The sequence below is a fragment of the Panthera onca genome, chromosome C1 (genome assembly GCF_046562875.1).
Source record: "Panthera onca isolate mPanOnc1 chromosome C1, mPanOnc1 haplotype 2, whole genome shotgun sequence".
In the NCBI taxonomy this organism is placed as follows: domain Eukaryota; kingdom Metazoa; phylum Chordata; class Mammalia; order Carnivora; family Felidae; genus Panthera; species Panthera onca.
In genome coordinates, this window is record NC_138346.1 from 194,522,303 (window position 1) to 194,540,735 (window position 18,433).

General features: G+C 36.0%; 1 protein-coding gene across 8 annotated transcripts in view; it reads right to left on the reverse strand.

Moving 5' to 3' along the window:
- The window catches only part of ZMYM4 (zinc finger MYM-type containing 4), a 146,560-nt gene that overhangs the window by 81,373 nt on the left and 46,754 nt on the right, over positions 1-18,433 (reverse strand). For all 8 annotated transcript variants that reach the window (XM_060622155.3, XM_060622157.3, XM_060622159.3 and 5 more), the window contains one exon: positions 3,131-3,176. In XM_060622155.3, the coding sequence (XP_060478138.2) occupies positions 3,131-3,176 (46 nt within the window). Of the gene's footprint in view, positions 1-3,130; positions 3,177-18,433 lie in introns of those variants that run through there.

Sequence of the window (18,433 nt, forward strand, 5' to 3'; positions counted from 1 at the left end):
CCGTTCATGCTCTGTCTCTCTCTGTCTCAAAAATAAATAAATGTTAAAAAAAAAAAATTAAAAAAAAAAACAAAACATTTGTTTAGGAAAAGATGACACAAGCAAAAAGAAACAAAACAAAGGAAATCAACCCCCTCTACTTCATTATTAAAAGAACTTTAAGTTATCTTTTCTAAAAGTTAAATTTCCTGAGTGAATGTCTATCTTTTTAAAAGTATACCTGAACCTTCTCTCAGTCTTATCCTTTACCATGCCTATTATCACTCCCCTTAACAACTATGATTATGATATTACAAAAAGCCTGTAACGTGTCATGAAAAAAAACTTTTAAGAAATGGGCAAAGGGTATTCATTTATTTAACAAATATTTACAATTCGACAATACAGAAGAGCCAGTCCAAATGTTGAAATTCTTAAAAACTGCTTAAATTCAAATTCAACAGGAGTTAAGAAAATGCAGAATAAAGTTAACACTGTGCTATTTCACATCCATCAGATTGTTAAACATGAAGAAGAGCTATAATGGACATTAATGGGGTGAGGAGGTGTTCTTATACATTTCTGATGGAAATGTAAGACAGTCAAGTTTTGAAAAGCAGGACAGAAACATCTATTAAAATTACACATACCCTTTACCAAACAATACCCACTATGCACACATATAAAACTAATATATAAGGATATTCTTAAAGGATTTTTCATACTTCATTAATCATCATGGTAACAAAAAAAAAAAAAAAAAAAAAAAAAAAAACCAACAACTAAAATAACATCAGTGTCTGAAAGGGGAAAGGGGAAAGGGGAAAGGGGAAAAGTTGACTTGCACATCTAAACCCTGTGATGTTGAAGCTATCCCAGTCGAGATGGAAGGAGATCATAAAGTACTCCTGAATGAAAGAAGCTAGGTAGAGAAATCTATGTATACGATGATCTCACCTGTTAAACAAAAAATAAAAATCTTCAAAACCCTTACATATACACATATAAATATGTATATTTGCATATATTATACATATTTATACATGTATATATTGTATACACATGTATATATATTATGTGTCTATACATGTATATATATGATAATGATTTTAGGAACACTGGAGAAAAACGTGAAAGGCTACCTACAAAGGTATAGGGTAGGGGGCAATAGGGACAATGATGATATGGAAAGGAATGACTAAGTCAAAAAAAAAGACAAAATTTTACTCATAAAATATCATGCATGATCAGATTCATCAGTTTCTGTTTCTGTATTACAGGAGTGGTTAATGTTATGAATATCCACATACAGACCTAAAGAACAAATTTCTTTTTTAAGCCATCTTCTAGTTTAGAATAAAATATCATGTGAATAAAATATCATGTGACAGCATTATATGCTGTGAATGCAGACTGGATTTTCCAAATACAGCTGCAATAGTATCTCCCATCTACATTGTTTTCTACAATGTGACCTTGACCCTTCTATCAAGAAGTAAGGTCTAGGGGCGCCTGGGTGGCTCAGTTGGTTAAGTGTCTGACTTCGGCTCAGGTCATGATTTCACGGTCCCTGAGTTCAAGCCCTGCATTGGGTTCTGTGCTGACATCTCAGGGCCTGGAGCCTGCTTCAGATTCTGTGTCTCCTTCTCTCTCTGCCCTTCCCCCACTTGCACTCTGTTTCTCTCTCAAAAATAAATAAACAAAACAATTTAATTTAAAAAAAAAAAAAAAAAAGTGAGGTCTGAATATCCTCTTCTCCTGAATCTGAGCAGGCTTGTGACTCCCTCATACCTAAAGGATGTAGTAGAAAGGACACTGTGTGACTTCTGAAGGTAGCTCAGAAAAGATGCTGATTCTGCTTTCTTCACTGAATTACTCTTTTTGCTTGGAGCCTGAGCCACCATGAGAGAAGTCCACCTGGAGGCCGCCATGCTATAAGGAAGGCAAGGCAACAGGGAGAACATGTACAGGGGCTCAAGTCAGCAGTTCCTGTCTTTGTGCTCTCAATAGCCCAGCCTAGACATGAATGAACTCCAGATTATTCCAAGACCATTAAAGATCAAGAGAGCTAGCTACCTCTCAATATGTACTCTATAAAAACCTGTTCTCTCTCAAAAAACGTTAACAAACTAATTCCAAAGAAGGTACTCACAGATCCTACTACCAGGACTTAAAAAAAAAATTAAAAAAGAAATGTATATTTTCCTTGACTTACTAGCTCTAGATGACAAAATTTATTCTTCATGAACAAGCATACAAACATCCTTTGATGATTCAGCAGTTCTATTCTTAGAATTTATTCTACAGAAAAGGATACAGTCCCTTTGTCTATTTCAGTAGAAGTAAACAAAAATGTGTATAGGAATACATACTAAATATTGTTTGTAATACTGAAAAACTGAAAAGAATACATACATAAATAAAAGAGGAAGATGGCTAAATTATAATACACCCATACAATAAAATACCAAGTAGCCATCAGAAACGATGCAAAAGGTCAAAATCCATTGACATACAGAGATGTTAAGGCAGTTGAATGAAAAAAGCAAGAACAGTATCCACAGGATCCCTACAAACATATATAAATCCCTACCTGTCATACATAGATCTATATACATCCACAGAAAAAAAGTCTGGAAAGATATATATTAAACTTTTAGAAGTGGTTATCTTTAGAGAATAAAAAACACAAAGGCTTTCATTTTCTGCTTTTTTCATTTTTGTATTGTAAAATTGAATGTATTACTTTTATAATCATAAGAAACAAAAAAAAATTTTCAGAGAATCATGTAACATAGAAAGAATATAAACAGAAAATTAAGAAGCCCTGTAAACAAAGTAGAAATCTTTACTGAATGGTTAAGTCTAAACTTCTATATGGTTAATACATACACAAAGCTTACCTATATTTCAACACTAATATCTGTGAGAATAAAATATTTACTAAAAAAAGGAAAAACTCTTAAAATTAAGATTAACTTGCTGAAAATACTAACAGAGTGATGATTTCTAAACTATATCAAATAGGACCATCGCATTAATCAGCCCAAGCTAAATACTGTTAAATGTTAAACACTGATAAATGCTCTATCTAGACTCAATTATTATCTATATAAAGACATGACTGTTTTTTTTCTAAAGTGGTACTTACAGTTCTCTACAATTTCATCAAAAACTGCACCAGTTTTCTGCTCAAACTGAAAAAGCAAAAAAGCAAAGAGAAAAGTAACATTATTGTCACATTCTATCATACTTTCTGATATCCCTCCTCACTCCCCCAAAAACTGTAATTTCCAACCCAAAGTATACAAAATCACAAGATAAACAAAATACTGCCAAGTAGACTAGAATATAATTTATAATGAATAAAATAAACTCTCACGTGAAAACCCCCAAACCAAAAACAAAGAGACAAATACATGCCCTAATATAAACTTATTTTTAAATCACTTTTGCAGCACAAAATATAGTCCTATGTATTTATAATAATAATAATAAAGACAGCCAACACTTACTGAGAACTTACTAACACTGATAACTATATAAAACTTCTAATCAAAATTAAGCAGAACAATCAGCATCAAATAGGTTTTTAGCTGTCCTTCAAAAGAAAGTTAGTCCTGTTCCTATCTCGGTATGTTAAGGCCTAGGACAGAAGCAGAGCCAAGTCTGAGGTAATTTTGGATCTTTAAAACACAGGTGCAGGGGGAATGGTAACTGGCTCAGTTAGTAGAGAATGCAATCTCCAGGTCATGAATTTGAACCCTACGATGGGTGTAGAGATTAGTTTAAAAAAATATATGTACACACACACACACACACACACACACACACACACACGTATGTATATGTGTATGTATAAATAAAAAAATAAATAGGGGCATCTGGGTGGCTCAGGCTCAGATGGTTAAGCCCCCAACTCTTGGTTTCAACTCAGGTCATGATCTCACAGTTCATGAGTTCAAGCCCCACGCCAAGCTCTACACTGACAAGAGTGGAGCCTGCTTGGGATTCTGTCTCCCTCTCGGCCCTCCCCTGCTCTTTCTCTCTCAAAAGTAAATAAATATTGTTTAAAAATAAAATATAAATAAATAAATAAGACAGAAATGGGGGGGAAGGGGGGGAATGGAGTACAGCAAAAGCAACTCTATCCAGGAGCTAGAAACACTCAGACGCTCCACCCCTAGTACATAAAGAGCTCCTCATTTTGTCAAGTGTGTGCATTCCAGGTGCTTTCCCACCTACTTCTCATCAATGAGACAAGAACACAAGGAAGGCTGCTTCTTGATAAACCTTACCCACTAAAAGCCAGAGTATGTCTCCCCATTCAAGGAGAAACTTTTAAGGAAAAAACAACCACCTAGATACCTATGTAACTACACAGGAAACACAACAGCTGGGTATAGTAATTAACAGTATCTGAGGATGCCTGGGTGGCTCAGTCATTAAGCATCTGACTTAGGCTCAGGTCATGATCTCACATTTCTTGAGTTCAAGTCCCACTTCGAGTGAGTCCCACATCTCTCCTCTCTCTACGCTCACTTGCACCCTCTCTCTCTCTCAAAAAAAAAAAAAAAAAAAAAAAAAAAGATAGTATCTGGTATGTATAAATGTGAAGAGACAACCAATGACCCCCAGGTTTCTGAAATAAACTGTGTGAAGGAGAAAGTTCAAGGTGAATAAACAGAACCACTCAGAAGGCAACAATTTACAGAAAGAAAACTTCTAAAAAGTATTTTAAGTGGTATCTGAGATATGAGAGGATAGAGATGCAAAAGAAGAAAAAAAAACCACTAAAAACCAAGAAAAGGAGACAAGAGACAGGAAATGACTACAAAAATTAAAATTTTATTGGAAAGGGTAGTGATAAAATTCTCAGGTGGAAAAACAAACAAAAATAAATACAACAAAGTCAAAAAGAGCTAGAAAAGATATTCTATATGATGCCCTGTTAAGACTGAACTAGCAGGGAGGCACCTCGATGGCTCAGTCGGTTAAGCTTTTTTGACTTTGGCTCAGGCCATGATCTCACGGTTCGTGAGTTTGAGCCCTGCATCAGGCTCTGTGCTGACAGCTCAGAGCCTGGAGCCCGTTTCAGATTCTGTCTCTTTCTTTCTCTCTCTCTCTCTCTCTCTCTCTGCCCCTCCCTGGCTCGCACTCTCTCTCTCTCAAAACTAAATAAACATTAAAAAAAAAAAAATTTTTTTTAAACAAGACTGAACCAGCAGGTCAAAGAGCAATCTCAAAGGCATCCCAAAGGAGAGAACAATGGAAAGGTGAAATGATAGAAGAAAATTTTCCTAAAAAACTATTTGAGACTGAAAGGGCCCACCATCTCCAAGAGGATATGGAAAAAAGATACATCCTGGTGAAATTTCAGAATTTCAAACAAAAACTGATGAGGAATAAAAAGAATTATAGCCTACGTGATTCATAAAACACATTAAACAGCGGGCTTTTCTCTGTCCCCGTAGAAAAAAAAAAAAAAAAAAAAAAAAAAAAAAAAAAAACACATTAAACATACTGACTTCAACCATATAAAAATGAAAAAGAAAGCAAAACAATAAAGGCCAACCAACCACCCAACAAGTTATGCTCCAGAATAAAAGAGAAATTGGGACATGTGACTTGGCAAGCCAAAGACTGAAACAGTACTTGCCTGCACTGAGGGGATCCCAAGTGTTTAAAGATAATGTACATTTTGTACAATACCACCCTGGACACTTTGCATGCACAGCCAAAGAAACTATAATCTTACTCAATGATAGAAAATAAAAACATAGTAGTAACATTACCAAGGGTGACATACCTATACTTTATGGGTGACTTAAAGAGATTTTCTAAGGTAATTTGGATTATGTACCATTTCATTTTGTGAGCTGATTATAAAACCCAAGAAGGGATAATACAATATTATAATTTAGTCTCCTAAGACTGTGTTCTATGAGAAACAAGAATCAAGCTGATACCACACTTCCCTGCAAGCTGAACACAAAAGATAAATGATTTTCACATTCTAAAAGGAAAAAAAAAAAACCTTGGAATTTAGACCACTCAAATTTTATTATGAAAAATATATAACAAAATGGAAATTAAGTACATTAATTAAAATTATACTGGACATGAGAAACAGGAGCCAACGGATTATGACGCAAAAGAAATGAAAACAATGGGAAGAACATAAGAAGACACTCTTAAGACACTCTTTTGCAAGGCAAAAATTCTAGGATTCAATGATCTTCTCTATGGCTCAGAGCAAAACCTTTGTTTTCTTACTTCCCCCTCTCCCTCCCTCTCAAACAGAAAACAAAAACAAAGACTAAATATACTGCCACTGATGCCAAACAATTTATAGGTTTGTTTACAACAGATACAGTATCGGTCAGCAAGTCCTTTGTTGACAATGGGTACACATTTCAAAACCATAGGACAAAATGGATTAGTGCCCACCTAAGACTAAGGAGAAAGATCTGAGAATACTGCTAATGAGTAAAGGATTGTTTTCTTTTTTTTTTTTTTTAATAATGAAGTATAGCTGACACATGATGCTATTATTAGCTTCAGGTGTACAACACAGTGATTCAACAACTCTAAGTTATACATTATGCTATTCTCAGCATAAGTGTAGCTATTGTAGTCAATAATATGATACTATTAAAATACCTACTAACTGTATTCTGTTGGCTGTACCTTTCATCTCCATGACTTATTCATTCCACAACTGGAAGCCTGTACCTCCCGCTCCCCTTCACTGCTTTTTCCCAACTCCACCCCCTCTGACAATCACCAGTTTGTACTCTGTGTTTATGGGTCTGTTTCTTTTTGTTTGTTCATTTGTTTTATCAGATTCCACACATAAGTGGGGTGCCTGGGTGGCTCAGTCGGTTAAGTGTCTGAATCTGGATTTCGGCTCAGGTCACAATCTCACAGTTGGTGAGATGGAACCCTGTATTGGGCTCTGTGCCATCAGCTACTTGGCATTCTCTCTACCTCTCCCAAACTTGTGTACACACGTGCTCTTTCTGTCAAAATATATAAACTTTAAAAAAAAAAGATTCTACATGTAGGTGAAATCATATGGTATTTGTCTTTCTCAGACATATTTCACTTAGAATACTCTCTAGGTCCTTCCATGTTGTCACAAAATGGCAAGATCTCATTCTTTCCTACAGCTGAGTAATATTCCATTGTGTATGTATACATCTTCTTTATCCACTCAACTATCAACAGACATTAAGGTTGCTTCCATATCTTGGCTACTGTAAATATGCTGCAATAGACATAAGGTACATATATCTTCTCAAAGTAGTGTTTTCATTTTCTTTGGGTGAAGACCCAGTAGTGGAATTACTAGATCCCATGGTACTTCTATTTTTAGTTTTCTGAGGAACCTCTATATTGTTTTCCAGAGTGGCTGCACCAATTTACATCCCCAAAAACAATGCACAAGGGTTCCTTTTCCTCCACAACCTCACCAATGCTTGTTTCTTGTGTGTTTTATTTCAGCCATTCTGACAGATGTGAGGTAATATCTCATTGTAATTTTGACTTGTATTTCCCTTATGATTAGTGATATTGTGTATCTTTTCATGGGGCTGGTTGGCTATTTGTATGTCTTTAGAAAAACGTTCAGGTCCTCTGTCCATTTTTTAATCGAATTATTTGTTTTTGTTTTTTCATGTTGTTATATAAGTTCATTATATATCAGAGGTATTAACCCTTGTCAGGTATATCATTTATAATATCTCCTCCCATTCACAGGTGTCTTTTCATTTTGTTCGTTTCCTTCACTGTGCAAAAAGCTTCTTATTTTGGTGTGTTTTATTTTTGTTTCTCTTTTCTGAAGAGATACATCTAGAAAAATGTTGCTAGGGTCTAAGTCAAAGAGATTACTGCTTATACTTTCTTCTAGGAGTTTTATGGTTTCAGGTCTCACGTTTAGGTCCTTAATTCATTTTGAGTTTATTTTTGTGCATGGTGAAAGAAAGTGGTACAGTTTCATCTTTTTGCATGTAGCTGTCCAGTTTTCCCGGCACCATTAATCTAAGGAACTTTTTTCCCCCATTGTATAATGTTGCTTGCTTTGTCATAGGTTAACTCACCAAAGTGTAGACTTGTTTCTGGACTCTCTATTTTGTTCCACTGACCTATGGGTCTATTTTTGTGCCAGTAGCATACTGTTTTACTAAAGCTTTGTAGTAGATCTGGGTACAGGGCTTCCTTTTCCAGGTGATGAAAATGTTCTAAAATTGATTCTGGCTGCACAATTATGAAAATATTAAAAACCATTGAATTGTGTGACTACTCAACAATGTGCAGGCAGGTAACATTAACACTGCTTTCAATTAAATGACAGGCAGGACTCCAAAACACCTATCTGGCCTATAATCTCACCAACTGGTTAACAAAAAATTTAGACAAAACACTTAGTTTTGTGATAATATAATGGTTTCACTAAACGTGTTTTCAGTGCTTCTTGTCCAATCAGTATATTTACAAATAAGAAATTAAATCTAAGCAGTCACAAATTTACCATTGAAATTAATGACCTACTAGTCAGCCCTCAGGTTTCATGAAAGATTTAACTGAATTCAAAAGCCAAGCCAATTTTATTTTTAAGAGTCTGTAATAACTATTATATATATGCAAGGATTTTCTCAATACTATGAAACCAAAATTAAACCAAATGAAACCAATGAAACCAAAAATAAAAAAAATAACATGCGTGGTACTGACAAAAAAAAATACCGTCCCTTTTTGTTGTTAAAATAGTCTTGTGGGTTCTGCCCATTAACTTTAAAACATGTAACCATAGGGGTGCATGGGTAGCTCAGTCCATCAAGCGTCCAACTTCGGCTCAGGTCATGATCTCATGGTCTATGGGTTCGAACCCTGCATCAGGCTCTGTGCTGTCAGCTCGGAGCCTGGAGCCTGCTTCGGATTCTGTGTCTCCTTCGCGCTCTGCCCCAGCCCCACTTGTGCTCTCTCTCTCTCAAAAACAAATGTAAAATAAAATAAAAAAATTTCTTTAATAAAAATAAATAAATAAAAGAAAACCTCCGGGCAAATGACTCAGCCCCCTGTATTCCAAAAATTAAGCACTGGGGATAAAGTACATTTTTACTTTTAAAACAAAATACTCACATTCCCTAACCCTGGAAAGAGAAAAAAATTCCAAATATACTGTGAATTGGCAAGCATACCACCCACACCCACATGCAAAAAAAAAAAAAAAAAATCACAATAGCCGAATCAATAAATTTAATTTTTAAAAAGTTAATGTCCTTGGGGCGCCTGGGTGGCTCAGTAGGTTGAGCCTCCGACTTCGGCTCAGGTCATGATCTCACGGTCCGTGAGTTTGAGCCCCGCGTCGGGCTCTGTGCTGACAGCTCAGAGCCTGGAGCCTGTTTCGGATTCTGTCTCCCTCTCTCTCTGACCCTCCCCCGTTCATGCTCTGTCTCTCCCTGTCTCAAAAATAAGTAAACGTTAAAAAAAAATTAAAAAAAAAAAAGTTAATGTCCAATTTTCTATCCTTCATACATAATGACATAACTGATAGGATAAACATAATACCATAACATACATGAGGACAGAATGACTAATACCATAAACATTCTCCAACTGATTTTAATATTTGAGAGTTTATGTGATAACTTTAATAATTTGACAGTTTATATGATAAACTTATTCAATGACAACTAAGTAACAAACCAAGAGCTCTAAAACTGTTTAGGGAACTGAGGCAAGGTTTTCAATAATTAAGTAGAGACTGGGGCGCCTGGGTGGCTTAGTCGGTTGGGCATCTGACTTCAGCTCAGGTCATGATCTCGTGGTTTATGGGTTCGAGCCCCATGTCGGTCTCTGTTCTGACAGCTCAGAGCCTGGAGTCTGCTTTGTGGATTCTGTCTCCCTCTCTCTCACCCTGTCCAGCTCATACTCTCTGTCTCTCTCTCTCTCAAAAATAAATAAAACATTTAAAAATTTTTTTAAAAAATTAAGTAGAGACTGAAAACTGTCAAATGTACTTTATCTTCTTCCTCTCTAAAACCTACTCTTTTCATGATTGGTCCCTTCTTCATTTTACTTGTAGCCCCAACACCCTAAAAGTCAAATGAGAACTCCCAAAATTAGAGGTTTTCCCCCATTTCTTTCAACTGGTCAATAGTAAGAACCTTCATTTCTATTTCTAAAACATCTTAGTGTTTGAGATAAATCTCTACCATGATGAGCTATCTGATATAAGAGGTCAGGAAAAGCAAAGGAACTGCTCCTTAATTTAAGATCTGAAGGATGACTAAGAATCAAAACAGGTGAAAAGGGGGGCACCCAGGTGGCTCAGCTGGAAGAGCATGTGACTCTTGATCTTGGGATTGTATTTTGAGTCCAAGCCCTGTGTTCGGTGTATAGACTACTAAAAAACAAAAATAATTTAACTTTAAAATAGGTAAAAGTGGAAGGGAAGATTCAAGAAAAGAACAACAAATGTTCAAGGTTCTTAGCAGGAACAAGAAAGAATTCAAGAAATAGAAAGGCTAGGTGAATTAATAGAATTCTGTGAGTAAAGCAGGCCAGACTGTAAGATAAAGCTCATGACATGTATGGAACCAGAAAAGACCCCGAATAGCCAAAGCAATCTTGAAAAAGAAAACCAAAGTAGGAGGCAACACAATCCCAGACTTCGGGCTGTATTACAAAGCTGTAATCATCAAGACAGTATGGTACTGGCACAAAAACAGACACTCAGATCAATGGAACAGAATAGAGAACCCAGAAATGGACCCACAAACGTATGGCCAACTAATCTCTGACAAAGCAAGAAAGAATATCCAATGGAATAAAGACAGTCTCTTTAGCAAGTGGGGCTGGGAAAACTGGACAGCAGCATGCAGAAAAATGAACCTGGACCACTTTCTTACACAATACACAAAAATAAACTCAAAATGGATGAAAGACCTAAATGTAAGACAGGAAGCCATCAAAATCCTCAAGGAGAAAGCAGGCAAAAACCTCTTTGCCCTTGGCCGCAGCAACTTCTTACTCAACACGTCGCCAGAGGCAAGGGAAACAAAAGCAAAAATGAACTATTGGGACCTACCTCAACAAAATAAAAAGCTTCTACAAAGTAAAGGCAACAATCAGCAAAACTAAAAGGCAACCGACAGAATGGGAGAAGATATTTGCAAATGACATATCAGATAAAGGGTTAGTATCCAAAATCTATAAAGAATTTATCAAACTCAACACCCAAAAAACAAATAATCCAGTGAACAGATGGGCAAAAGACGTGAATAGACACTTCTCCAAAGACATCCAGATGGCCAACCGACACATGAAAAAACGCTCAACATCACTTATCATCAGGGAAGTAAATACAAATCAAAACCACAGTGAGATACCACCTCACGTCCGTCAGAAAGGCTAACATTAACAACTTAGGCAACAACAGATGTTGTCGAGGATGTGGAAAGAGAGGATCTCTTTTGCACTGCTGGTGGGAATGCAAACTGGTGCAGCCACTCTAGAAAACAGTATGTAGGTTCCTCAAAAAATTAAAAATAGAACTACTCTACAATTGCTCTACTAGGTATTTATCCAAGGGATACAGGTATGCTGTTTCAAAGGGGCACAGGCACCCCAATGTTTATATAGCAGCAGTACCAACAATAGCCAAAGTATGGAAAGAGCCCGAATGTCCATCAATGGATGAATGGATAAAGATGTGGGTGTGTGTGTGTGTGTGTGTGTGTGTGTGTGTGTGTGTGGAGTATTACTTGGCAATCAAAAAGAATGAAATCTTGCCATTTGCAACTACGTGCATGGAACTGGAGGGTATTATGCTAAGTGAAATTAGTCCGTCAGAGAAAGACAAATTATCATTATGACTTCACTCATATGAGGACTTTGAGACAAAACAGATGAACATTAAGGGAAGGGAAGCAAAAATAATATAAAAACAGGCATGGGGACAAAACATAAGAGACTCTTAAATATGGAGAACAAACAGAGGGTTACTGGAGGGGCTGTGGGAGGGGGGATGGGCTAAATGGGTAAGGGACATTAAGGCATCCACTGCTGAAATCACTGTTGCACTATATGCTTAAATAAAATAAATAAATAAAATTTAAAAATAATAATAATAAAGCTAATGACAAATCATCAGCCAAACACTGCAGGACATTCTTAATACACAGGGTGACCACATATTCCAGTTAGCTGAAAGCACCTCTATTTACACCTATCATATCCATGTAATTGTTAATGTGCTCCCCTTTGCTCTCAAAACTGTCTCAGCTTCTCAGTTTTGTCACCCCTAAGTATTAGTCATGTTTAGATACTAACTTTATCCTAAGAGAAACCACTGAAGGAGATGGCAGGAAACAATTCCTGTGGCTACAGAATAAAAGTCATTTCTCACTCCCACCCAAAGTTCTAATCATACCATTCTCCTATAGTTTTCTCCCTACTGGGAATAGACATCTACCTGATGAAATGCCACTGCTTCTTCAAAGTGTAGCTCTTCAGGGAGTACTTTTCTGACAACCCATTTAGAATTCATGACGCCTCCCTAGCACTTAGATTTAATTTCATTTACAGTCGCTTGTGGCACAGTTAACTTATGTATATGTCAGTATTACCTTCTAGATAAATCTTTTTTCATCCTGGGATACCAACAGACCCTACCATATTGTATGGACTTATTGTAATGTATTAGCTCTTTTTGATTAACTGAATGCCATAATTTTCCATTTCTCAATATCTGTTATGCAAAACCTGAAAGATGAACTAAGATAAAGACTTCTGTGACCAAATAAATATAGCAAATACAAATCTCTTTTCAGTGTAACAATACTTGTTAATTTACTAATTTCTTTTTTTTTTAAGTTTATTTATTTATTTTTTGAGAGAGAGAGGGCACATGCAAGCAAGGGAGGAGCAGAGAAAGAGGGAGAGAATCCCAAGCAGGCTCAGCGCTGTAGCATGGAGCACGATGCGGGGCTCCATCTCACAAACTGTGAAATCATGACCTGAGTTAAGCATCAAGAGTCAGATGCTTAACTGACTGAGCCACCCATGCCCCTTAATTTCTAACTAAAGAAACCTGTACTGCTTTGTTTCGCCCATCATTTTCCAAATGTACTTTTTGACCACAGAACCCTTTTGAAGGATAACACTAACATATTACAGCACAACTGTGGGAAATGAGCCTAACTGCTGCTAGCATTAGAAGTTTGTATATTTCTATGCACTTTAATACAAGATCATTTTTTAATTAAGTAATACACTCCAAAATAACAGTTTTTACGTTTTTTCTTTAATCTTGCCATTTGACCATCCGCAGTTTTCACACCTATTGTATGAGGACTTTTCCACTTCATAGTTTAACAAATACATAAAACAGAATGTAATTATTTAACGTGCTAAAGAATATTTCTCTCAAATTATCAGCTAAATTTAATAAAGAAATGTTAAAGACAGTAAATACTCCATTCCTAATACTCTCTTCCTTCTAAACATCTCCTTCTACCGCTAATCAATCACAGCAATCTTTCCATAAAATATAAACATGTTATCAGAATTGTTCTCAATTCAAAATTCAGGTGTCCTTAACAGTCAATTGAACTTGGCAGGCAAGATCAATATTTACTACTTAATTACCATTAAAGTGGTAATATTACCAATATCATACCTTGCTCTAGAAGTACTAGTCAATGCAATCAGAAAAAAAAAATGTAAAGTGTAAAATAGTAAAAAGCAAACAAAGTTATTTACAAGTAATTTGCTTGTCTACTTGAAAAGTACAAGATAGGGGCGCCTGGGTGGCTTGGTCGGTTAAGCGTCCGACTTCGGCTCAGGTCATGATCTCACGGTCCGTGAGTTTGAGCCCTACGTCGGGCTCTGTGCTGACAGCTCAGAGCCTGGAGCCTGCTTCCGATTCTGTGTCTCCCTCTCTCTCTGACCCTCCCCCATTCATGCTCTGTCTCAAAAATAAACGTTAAAAAAAAATTTTTTTAAAAAAAGAAAAGTACAAGATAGCAGAAAACGTTTTAGGAATCAGAATACAGGTCAATAGAGTAACTCTTTACAAGACTGAACATTCAAGAAATCAGTAGCATTCCTGAGAAACAACAACAATTAGTTAAAATATAATGGAAAAAAAAGGGTCCAATTTACAATAATGACATATAAAATATCATAAGAATAAACTTTAAGAAATGTATAAAATCATTATTTAAAAACTTACAAAATTTTCTGGAGAATAAACAGGTGATATACCATTTTTACCAAAGGAAAAAAAAAAATCAATACTATGAAGAATACAATTTCCTCACAAAAAAGAGTGGGGTGAATAGAACTAAACAAAACAATAATCAAGTACATCTGGAAAAATAAAGGTAAAAAGAATATCAAACAAAATGTTGAATTATATTAGTAACAAGAAGAAAAATGTGCCCTACCATATATCAAAGGTACAATAACTAAAATATGGGGTACTGGCATGGCAATTAATAGCTTAATGAAACAATAGAAAACACAAAGTCCCAAGTATACTTAAGAATTAGACTATGACCAGTAACCACTTTGGAGGAGAAATCTTGGATCACTACCTCATACTTTACACCAAAATAAATTCCAGATAGATTATAGACAAATTGGCAAAATAAATTCCAGATAGATTACAGGCAAATTGGAAAAAATGAAAACAATAGAAGACACAAAATCTTTTAACCAGAAAAAGAAACAAATCCTTATGTGACCTTGATGACACTAAAAACAGAAATTGGAGAGATGCCCGGGTGGCTCAGTGGGTTAAGAGTCTGACTTCGACTCAGGTCATGATATCTCGGTTCGGGAGTTCGAGCCCAGTATCCAGCTCCATGCTGACAGCTCAGAGCCTGGAACCTGCTTCAGATCTCCTGTCTCCCTTTCTCTCTGTGCCCCTCCCCCGCTGGTGCGCTCGCTTGCTCTCTCTCTCAAAAATGAATAAATGTTAAAAAAAAAAAAAAACTGGAAAAACTTAAAGACAATCTGGGGGGAAGTATGTATTAATAATATTACAATGTTAATATCCTACTTATAAAGCAGTCTTAGACTCTATTAAAGAGCAGCATCCTAATAAAAAATGACTGAAGACCAGAAAGAAGCACAAAACATTCAATCTCACCTGAAGTCAAAACTAAAATAAAATCCCATTTTCTCTCAGATCAGCAAAAATACAAACAAAAGGACAAATAGAAATTCCCCTCTAATTTTTTTTAAACCTAAATATACCTAGGAAATTTCTCATTAAGCAGAGACTTAATTCACTTTTTAGTCACTACATAATCTTTTGTTGTATTATAGTAATGGACATTTAGGTTGCTTTGAGCCTCTTTTTCAAATGCAGTATTATAGCTGTCATCTTTATAGATATAAACTGGCTTGTGTGTGTGTGTGTGTGTGTGTGTGTGTGTGTGTGTGTGTGTATAATCAGTTCCTAAAAGTGGAATGAGATTAAAGGGCATAGGTGAATACGGTAAATTTTTGATAGATGTTACTCAATTGCCCACTAAAGCATTCCACCAATATATACAAATACCAATAGGGTGAGTCCCTGTTTCTTTTTTTTTTTTTTTTAAGGTTTATTTATTTTTAAAATGTTTATTTATATTTGAGAAAGAGACAGAGTGCAAGAGGGGGGAGGAGCAGAGAGAGGGAGACACAGAATCTGAAGCAGGCACCAGGCTGTCTGCACAGAGCCTGACATGGGGCTCAAGCTCACAAACCACGAGATCATCACCTGAGCCAAAGTTGGACTGAGCCAACCAGGTGCCCCCAAAGGTTTCCTTATTCTTGAGAGAGTGCAAGCGGGGTACGGGCAGAGAGAGGGAGGGACAAAGGATCCAAAGTGGGCTCTGCGATGACAGCAGCCACCCCAATGTGGGGCTCAAACTCACAAACCATGATATCATGACCTGAGCTGAAGTCAGACACTCAATTGACTGACCTACCTGTGCCCGGGTTCCTGTTTCTTAAGAACTTCTCCACCGGGGTGCCATGGTGGCTCGGTCAGTTAAATGTCTGACTCTCTATCTCGGCTCAGGTATATATACATACATATACATACAAAAAGCTCTGAAAAAGGCTCCCTAGAAAGATGTCCAAACTTCTGACTCTGCAAAATCTGGCCCTACCTTCCTCTACTGCTTCACCTTTTCCTACCTGCATGTTCTCACTGCATCTTCATCCCCAAAGCAAATGCTCTAGTTATTACTAGATGACCAGTAATTACTAGATGTATTACTGTATTACCAGTATTACTAGATGACCATAACTAAATGACCAGTAGCTCACCCAACCTTTCAGGTACTTTCATGCCTCTGAACCATTATACACAGTGCTTCAGCTTTTCCAGTCATATTTCAATAGTAAACACCTATTCAGCTTTCATGACTGAGCTAAAGTTACAAATCTTTAATGATGTCATAATCTCACACAATGCACATACACCCAACTTTCTAAACAAGAAGAATTCACAACTTTCTTTCCTAGCACTACCATAGTAGATGTATCTATGATAGCAACTATAAAAAATTTACTCTAAAGTTGGGGATGCTATAAGGAATGAAGTAACCATACACCTTTCTGAAGCTATACCATGAAATGTCCCATTCTTTCCGTAGACCTACTGACAAATAACAGGGGTTATACAAACCTGGAGTTTTTACCCCATTTTGGAGACTATCTCAAACAATTCAGTAAAAGTAAACACTGCTTTTATACAAAATCCTTTAGAATTATACAAAAATTAAAAACAATCTAGTTTCTTTCAACCTAAATGAAATCCAGATTCTAAAGAATTAGAGATTCCACATTTCTCAAAGCAGGGAGCAGGTTAAAGTATATCATAGTTTAGAGAGATTTTTTTGTCTGTTCCAAACTGCTGTAAGCCGACCTCCTACTATATAACAGAAGCTCAATAAATGTTTGCTGAATAACAGAATTATCTTTATTACAATAAAAACTTATACATCCTAAGGGTATACTTTAAAAATTACAAGAATCTTAAAGATTAAACAGAAGTTTCAAATATTTTTTTTTATGCTGGCCCCAGACCTCTCCAAATTAAATGTCCAATCCTCTCCCTTCAACCTGAAATGGTAATGTCTGTCTCTCCCTATTGCTATTCCAATGAACATCTCGTACTTTAACTTTCAAATTTATTCATACTGACAATCTTTATAATCATTTTATCAAGTGAGAAAATATAACAAACTTGTTATGGAAAAAACATATTATTTATACAGGCAGTACTCACTTTGAACTGTAGCACAGAACCATGAAAAAGACCTTGATAGCTGAGCAATCTTATTAATCAAAGGGAAAAAAATCACAATTGTTCTGTAAACTTTAAATTTTTACGTAATATTTAAAAACATTTAAGACCCATTTACTGTCAATTATAGCACAAGAAAATGAAAAATACTGTGTGACTAGTATTTACTATTTTGGAATAGTAAGAACATACGAACATAAAACATAAGAAACCTTGAGAATCAGAATGTTCTGTTTCTTTCGAAAAATACTTACCAAGAGTAAACAGTTCTTGCCTTCTCATTTTCCTCATATAACTTATGACACAGAACAAGCATATTTTCTATGCCTTGGCAAACTGTCTCAATCCTTTCAAAGTTTGGTTCAGGTTCCAACATTTTTATACCCTTTGCCCTATCCATCTTATCAAATATTTCCAAGAGTTTCTTTAATGCAAAATTTTGCTGGAGTCACTTCCTTTGAGATATCTTGATCCTTTCTGTCACAACAACCTTCCTCATTTGTTGATAAATTCACCTTTACTAACTTCCTAGGGCTTTATACGTATACTGTTCCCTTTATGACCGCTTCACAATCCTATGTCTTTCATCACATTAAGTTATTGATGGGATTGCATTAAAAAACAGACCTATCTCACATTAAATCGTTGATTATCATAATTACTTGCTCAATTAATCTTTGGAATCTGGGCACAACGTTCATAGCATTATCCCTACCTGCTCTAGCAGCTTAATCCTAGCAGCTGATTGTGAAGAGAAACCAACCTTCACTAGCAATAAAAAGTTCTTCATTCTCTTTGTACTTAATTTGTTTTTATGTAGCAATTAACTTCAACACTTATGAATGCTACCCAAACTGATTTGAGTTCTGTTCCTGTTACAATGTAAAATTGATGATGTTAGGGGCACCTGGGTGGCTCAAGCTGGTTGAGCGTCAGACTCTTGATTTTGGCTTAGTCATGATCTCACAGGTTTGTGGGTTCAAACCCCATGTTGGGCTCTGCATTGACAGCACAGAGCCTACTTGGGATTCTGTCTCTCCATCTCTCTCTGCTCCTCCCCCATGCTCTCTCTCAAAATAAATAAACTTTAAAAAATTTTTTTACTAAATAAAATTAACGTTAAAGCAATTTTACCTTGTT